Source organism: Trachemys scripta, chromosome 2 (assembly GCF_013100865.1).
Source record: "Trachemys scripta elegans isolate TJP31775 chromosome 2, CAS_Tse_1.0, whole genome shotgun sequence".
Lineage (NCBI taxonomy): Eukaryota > Metazoa > Chordata > Testudines > Emydidae > Trachemys > Trachemys scripta.
Genome location: NC_048299.1, coordinates 241,736,812 through 241,744,682, shown reverse-complemented (window position 1 = coordinate 241,744,682; position 7,871 = coordinate 241,736,812). Strand labels below are relative to the sequence as shown.

The 7,871-nt window shown below is 39.9% G+C and overlaps 1 protein-coding gene across 4 annotated transcripts in view; it reads right to left on the bottom strand.

Annotated features, from left to right (window-relative positions):
• Nucleotides 1-611: 611 nt before the first annotated feature.
• The window catches only part of NDUFAF6 (NADH:ubiquinone oxidoreductase complex assembly factor 6), a 29,744-nt gene continuing 22,484 nt past the window's right edge, over nt 612-7,871 (bottom strand). For 2 of the 4 annotated variants that reach the window (XM_034763321.1, XM_034763324.1), the window contains 2 exons: nt 3,747-3,803; nt 3,001-3,366 (listed from right to left, as the gene is read on the bottom strand). In XM_034763321.1, coding sequence (XP_034619212.1) covers nt 3,238-3,366; nt 3,747-3,803 — 186 coding nt within the window. In that variant the 3' untranslated portion in view covers nt 3,001-3,237. Of the gene's footprint in view, nt 1,764-3,000; nt 3,367-3,746; nt 3,804-6,076; nt 6,229-7,871 lie in introns of those variants that run through there. The other 2 variants (XM_034763320.1, XM_034763323.1) reach the window with 2 other exon arrangements.

Here is a 7,871-nt window from a genome sequence, read left to right as displayed (position 1 = left end):
CACTGTTGCGCCAAAAAAAAGAAAGAAAGAAAAAGAAACATTGTTCTGGGATGTATTAGCAGGAATGTTGTAAGCAAGACATGAGAAGTAATTTTTCCACTCTAATCCGTGCTGATATGGCCTCAACTGAAGTATTGTGTCCAGTTCTGGGTGCCACATTTCAGGAAATATGTGGAGAAATTGGAGAAAGGTCAGCGGAGAGCAACAAAAATGATTAAAGATCTAAAAAACATGACCTATGAGGAAAGATTAAACAAAAATGGGTTTGTTCAGGCTGGAGAAGAGAAGACTGAGGAGAGATGTAATAGTTTTCAAGTACATAAAAGGTTGTTACAAGGAAGAGGGTGAAAAATTGTTCTCCTTAACCTCTGAGGATAGGACAAGAAGCAATGGGCTTAAATTGCAGCCAGGGTGGTCTAGGTTGGACATTAGGAAAAACTTCCTGTCAGGGTGGTTAAACACTGGAACAAATGGCCTAGGGAGGTTGTGGAAACTTCATCATTAGAGGTTTTTAAGAACCGGTTAGACACACATCTGTCAGGAATGATCTAATTATTATATTATCCTGCCTTGAGTGCAGGGGACTGGACTAGATGATCTATTGAGGTCCCTTCCAGTCCTATGATTCTATGACTGGGCCCTCTAAGAATAAATTATATGACCAGCAAATTAATTTTTGCAGCCATTGAAACAAAGACATGCAACCTATTGCTTTTATACCATTCACTTCCAGAATCAAAAGAGAATTTGGGCAACCAGATCAGTCATTTTATGCTTACTAGTCAACAGGCAATGGAAGAGTTTTTCAAAGGCACTAATGGCAGTTATCACTATTTGTGTCTTTGAAAATGTCCCCCAATTAGTCTACTGAAGTACCGACACCAAATCAGCTGGTTGTTCATATCTCTCATGAAGTGCACAAATATGAGAAAATATTTAAGTGAGAGATCCAGAACATAACTAAAAATAGAAAGACTCTAATCCCACGAATGTGGGATTAATTTACATTATACAAGGAAAAAGATTTATTTTCAGTCACCAATTCTGATGGCCATGATTACAAGCAATAAACGATAGGATTATATGGTGGGGCACTGGCAAATTAAGATCTGTACTGAGGTTGAGAGGTACTTAAATTATTTTAGGGCATATTCTCAACTCCATGCACACACATCATTCCTAAATCCAGAGTTATGCATGCACATGAAAGGGGAAAATGGTCTCCTAAAGGGTCTACAGGAGATAAAATAAATTGTATCATTAAAAAAAGCCTACTGCCATTTGTGATTCAGCATGTTGCTTTATTCTCTAAGGTCACCATAAACTCTCATGTGACCAAACAGAACACTAACTGATTTATTCCATACTCTTTTTACTAATTCACTGACAAGCTTTCTCTACCAGTATGCTAGCCATTCACTATATCACATGGTTACTAACATTAGCACAGATTAGCCCTTCAATTGATTCTTCTGTAGCTATGGCAGTCAACTCTCCTCAGATCCAGCACTGAAGCAAGGCATTGCTCTGCTTCCAAGCCACGAGTTCAGTGTTAACAACTTATATGTTGGCTATACTGCAGGGTTTTTCCTGTCTTCTCCCGCTCAGCACTAAGTTACTGTATCAGTTTCCTGCTGCATTTCAACTTTCTAGAGAGACTCCTCTTAATGAAAGACAGATAGGGCTGGCTTCTATTGCCCTGACTCAGCATGGTAGGAAGACGGTTGTGGACCAATTGCAGGATGAGCCAGTTGTAATGCTTTCTATAAAAAAACCAGAACAAATCAGAGAAAATGTGTTGCTGGCCTGTTAGTAGCGCATTAGGGAGCACTGTGGTGGCAACAGTAACTATTTTTTTAAGCAGACCCTTTTGGCAGATTCAAAAACAGCAATGATGAGCCAATTGACTGAAGGGATGGTGATCACAATACTGAACCTTTAAGATTTCCTGACTTCTAGTCCTGGGAAGAAGAATCCAGTGTATTCATACATGACAGCATAATGCCCAAGATGCCTTTTTACTTTCATGCCGACTTTGCTTACTGCATTCGTAACAACACAGAATACAGAGTCAAGAGAAAGTCCTGAAAGAAACTGCTTCAAATTGAAATTTCTCATTCAGAAATAGTGAACTGCAAGACTGATAAATACCTGTATCATTGAAAATATAATCAAGGTAAGAAGCACAGCTTTAGTCTGTCATTCAATGGAATTGTTTTAAATGTTTAATATTGGATTCCCAAAGTTTCCTCCATGGTAACAGATCCTGTGACAGAAAAACCTAAGGCTCATGATCTCAGAAATTCATTATGTAGCACTGTGCAATAAAAAACACAGGATCTTGTTATGCAACCAAGCATCTGGGGAGATTAATCCTGATTTAAAAAAAAAAAAGAAAGAAAAACCTCTAAATGCAAAATATCTATGCAACAGGAAAAGGATGATAGCAAAGGAAACTACAGGATTTGTGCAACAAACAAAAATGGACATTAGGAAGCACCATTTTATGAAAGAAAACAAATATCAGAAATATTGAGCATTTAGGTTGTTATCTTTAGAGATGCTGAGCACCTAACAATTCCCACTGAAATATGGAGGAACTCCATCGAGAGTTGGAAGTGTCAACATCCAGTATATCTCAGAAGCAGGTTTCTGCCCATGTGGGGACTCAAGAGCAAGGACTTGGGGACAAGATGAAGGCATCGAGAAGGATTTAAGTGGTGGTGCCGTCAAACCATTGGCATACACAAGAAATGTTGCTTTGTGTAATGTGTAATTTGTAAAATACTAAATAATGTTGCTTAGCTGAATACGAGAGTATCGATTGTAAGCTCTTTTGCGCAGGAATCAGGTCTTCTTTTATGTTAGGAAAGCATTTAGCAGATAGCATATGCTGCCAGGAATAAATAGTAAATAATATTAATGGGGGATTATCCCAAGTAAAATTTGGCTTTAAGTAAATAATAAGTGTGGTTATTACAAAAAAAATGACTAAAAGAGTAACCTTAGGACAGTTCATATCTATGTGTCTGCCAAATCACATCTGCCTAATTTACTGACAAGAACAAGCTTTTCCTATGATCAGCAAGCTAATAGCTACAGGTCACGCTCATATGTTACTTCCAATTAAGAATAGTTCACAGAATGTATAACAAAATTGCTTATTTAACAAAAACATTTCTATAAAATTATCAGTTTAAAAAAAGCAATTCTCAGTCTGACATGTTAAGTCTATTTTTAATATTTTTTTTTCCAGGATCTAATATATAAATACAATGGTAGTAACGTACTCTTCTTATGTAAGCTTGGATGGAATATGTTGAAATCTACTTTCTGTATTTTATATAAATAATCCTCTAAAGCAACCTAGGGAGAAAAAAAAAAAGGTTTAGTATGTATAACGTACACAAATAGCTATCAGATACAAACAGCAGTATATGAAATATTATATTATAAACATCTAAACCATTCTTGACAGTCTACGAATACATGGAAACCCTTTTGAGAAATTGTGTCCTTAAAAAATAGTTTTATTTTTCTATTGGTCAGTTAGACATCTGAATCTATATTTAGGCACCTAATTAGGTGGCATAATTTTCAGATGTATTAAGCACCCAGGACTCCCATTGAAATAAAAAAAAAAAACTATTACTAATTAACAATTAACTTGGTGCATTACCATTCATAAACTTGAACTAGTTACAAATTACTTCACCACTTAAAGAGTGCACTGTTATCACACTTACTGTATAGAGAAACGCAGGAAATGCTTTAACAGGAACATTTTTACTGAAAGACCTAGCCTGAAAGGAGAAGGGAAAAAAATATTGAGGAGGGAAGTTACCATGTCAAAGTGAATTTCAAATACTGAGTTTTATGGCTGAAACTGGCAAAACTTATGAGCTTAAATCTTTCACATTTGAATATACTGCAATGAAGAGTACAACTTTCTTTATATAAAAAACCAAGCACCATCCTTCAGCATATATAGAAGTAATTACAAAACCAAGTGTCTAATATTGTGAGATGCCTGTTACCATTCCTGTGCCTTTTCGCAGGCTTAAACTGTAGGTAAACTGGTATATTTTTATTCCACATATCTGCTCCCCATGTGTTCTGTTTGTTTGAATACTTTTATTCCTGTTAGCAATGTACGAGAGGGAGGTGGGGGGCTGACTTCTGGTCTCCACATCATAAGAATTAATAACTTGGGGCAGGTCTACACCAAAAACTTAAGTTGACCTGGCTATGTCACTCAGCAGTACAAAAAATTCACATCCCTGAGAGAGACAGAGCCAATCTACGCCTTGGTGTAGGCACCACTAGGTAGTTGGAAGAATTCTTCCATCGACCTAACTACCAGCTGTAACTACAGCAATGAAAAAAAACATTTCCCTCACTGTATCAAGTATCTCTACTATGGCACCACCATAGCTGTAGCACTGTAGCTGTAGTATCTGTAGTGTAGACATAGCCTTAGGCCTGGTCCACACTAACCCCCCACTTCGAACTAAGGTACGCAAATTCAGCTACGTTAGTAACGTAGCTGAATTTGAAGTACCTTAGTTCAAACTTACCACGGGTCCAGATGCGGCAGGCAAGCTCCCCCGTCGATGCCGCGTACTCCTCTCACCGAGCTTGAGTACCGGCGTCGACGGCGAGCACTTCCGGGATCGATCCCAGAAGATCAATTGCTTACCGCCGGACCCGGAGGTAAGTGTAGACCTACCCTTAGGTTCCAATGCTGCAATCAGATCCATTAGCTCAGACGACTGGGTCTGGGCAAAGCCCCACTGATTTCTATGAGGATCCACATGGCTGCGGGGGTCTGAGACAACAGATCTGACTGCAGGACTGGAGCATAAACTGCAGTTGCATTATTTTTAAATCAAGGTATTGAACCTAAAAGAAAAACCACAAAGAAAAAATTGTCCTTTAATATTTCTTTATTTATAAATACAGGATCAATGTTTTTTTCCAAAAACATTTGTTCTGCTTTTTTAACTTTAAAAATACCAAGAATATCAATGATTGAATTCCCTGTTTTTTCTAAACAGCCCCCTGGAGAACTGGACAAACAGAATGGAATAGTAATAGGCTGAATCTTGAACTACAGCTTTAACAGCCCTCAACTGAAAGGAATATCCCTTAAATATTCCAAAGAGCAGGATTTTTTATTTTAACCTTTGAGGTTACACAGGAGAAATAAAGGACAATTTCTCCCCCCCTCTACCCCCCCAGTTTTGGGGGCTAAGTTCACCCTTAACTAAACCTACAATACACTTTTGTTGGTTATATTTACTGGTCATGATGCATGAGCCAGAAAAGGATCCAGCTTGACTTTCCCATGTCTTGCAAGGCTGACGGTTAGAAAAACATCTTTTTGCTTGGTAAACTGAGCACATTTGATGTTGAGCAATTGAGAAGCATACAAAGAAACAAGAGAAGCCATCTTTCCAGAGTTACATTTCAGAATAGAACAATATTTTTAAAAGGAAAAAAAAAGGTGTCAGCAGGACTTAAGATTGTTAAAAGGGACTGCCTTTGCAACAGAACTTTCACTTGTATTCAATACAATTTTGATTGTTTTCATTGTATTTTAATCACAAAGCTTTTAAAGAAAATTACTCTCTTCAATAGCTTATTTTGTCCTCTACTGGTTATAAATTTAACACTCCCTGAGTATCTGCAGTAACTGTCATTGCAGGAGCATATCACATCACTTAGGGCATGTCTACGCTACAAAACTTGCCGGCACAGGTCACATTGGCATAAAGCCGCCACAGTTATTATATTGCTTGTGAATGTGCATACCTGACTCCTTGTGTTGGCAGTGTGTGTACTCACAAGGAGTGTTTGTGTCGATGCACAATGCAGTGCACTATGGGTAAGTATGCCAGTGTACAACTCGCCCCCATCCAGTGCCAACACTTCCCAAAAGACGGTGCAATGCACAGTGGGGCACAAACAAGTCATGCAGGGTGACTGGGACTGTAGGGTGCAGTTCCCATTATGCTACTTTCTCCACCTCTATCCCAGAACTGTTGTGCCTATTATGAAAATCTCACAAACCCACATGGGACTTGTCACCATCTGCCATCTCTGACAGAACTACGAGCCTGCGGTATTGTCATAAGCATTGCATGCACAGGATGCATGATCCTCCAATATCTGCAGAGCCACAAGAGGAGCCAGGAGAAACATCACAATTTCCTGGTGGGCATATTGCTGTAGGACATAAAACCATTCAAGATGGTTGGTGGTGTTCATAGAGCAGCTGCAAGCAGTGGAACACTGCTTCTGGGCCCGAGAAAGGTGCACTGGCTGGTGGGATTCCATCCTAATGCAGCTTGGGATGATGAGCTGAACTTTCGGACACGTAAGGCCACATTCAGGGATTAGTGTGCCAAGCTTGCCCCAGCCCTCCAGTGTAGGGACACCAGAATGAGAGGTGCGCTGACAGTGGAAAAGCAAAGGGCTATCATGTTATGGAAACTTGCAACACTGGATTGATACTAGTCAGTGGGAAATCATGTTGGAGTTGAAAAATCCACTGTGGGAGTGGTTGTCATACAAGTGTGCAGGGTCATTAATCATCTCCTGCTATGCAGAACTGAGACTCTCAGCAATATGCAGAACATAGTGGATGGATTTGCAGCAGTGGAGTTCCTGACCCGCAGTGGAGCAATAGACAGCACACATATTCCTATTTTGGCACCAGACCACCTTGCCACAAAGTACAACAGAAAGGCCTATTTTTTGTGATTATGCAAGCGCTGGTGCATCACTAGGGACACCTTACTGACATCAATGTTGTCCTGTCAGGTAAGTGCATGACACTCGCATCTTTAAGAACACAGGACTTTTCAGAAAGTTACAAGCCCAGACTTTCTTTCCTGACCAGCAAATTACCATTGGCGATGTTGAAATGCTAATAGTGATCCTTCGGGAGCCAGCAAACCCCTTGTTCATTAAGCCATATGCTGGCCACCTAAACAGCAACAAGGAAAGACTCAACTACCAGCTCAGCAGGTGAAAAACGACAGTTTAATGTGCTTTTGGTAGATTGGAGGGGCACTGGCATTATTTATTCTCAAGGCACAGAGCAAAACCGCTCAGGGATGCTTTGAAAGAGGACTTTATTGGCAATACACCACAACACATTACTGTGGATTTTGCTCTAGCTGGCCCTGCAGTCTGAAGACCTGTTAGGAATTGTGTGGTGCTTGGTACACATCTATTAATATAACATTGTCAATGCACCTATTAATTTTGTGGTGCTTGCTGTACATATATGATTATTACACTGTATTTGTCACTAATCCTATGAGTTGTGGCATAGTGTACCATAACAACTAACTGGGTACTTTCGCTATCACCAGACATTCTGTAGTATATGTTGTGGCCCCCCTTACCTAACTCTACAGGGGAATGAAAAGCAGATAACGCTACCTTTCTTTGTTGTACCGCTATTTCTTCTAGTACGAGTAAATTAATGAAAAGTCAATAGCTGTGTCCTGCTAAATTGGGAGGTGCCATCACTGTAATAGGAAAAACGTATACACTTACCCAAGGTTCCTTCCCATCAGACTCACCCATGCTCGACTGCCAGGATCAACTGGACTGCGATGGAGTCTCAAACATGTCCTGGCTCATGGCAGAGCTGGACCACCCAGTTGCATGTCCCACCAAGTATGGCATGCAGCTCCTTGTAAGAGTGGCAGCTAAGCACAGGATTGACTATTGGCCTCCCTGGTCTTATGATATGCCTGACACAGTTCCTTTGCTTTCACACAGTCCTGCTGTCAATTCCTATCATATCTCTTTTCCTGCTTCCCCTCAGCAATCTGCTCATAGATGTCCATGTTTCT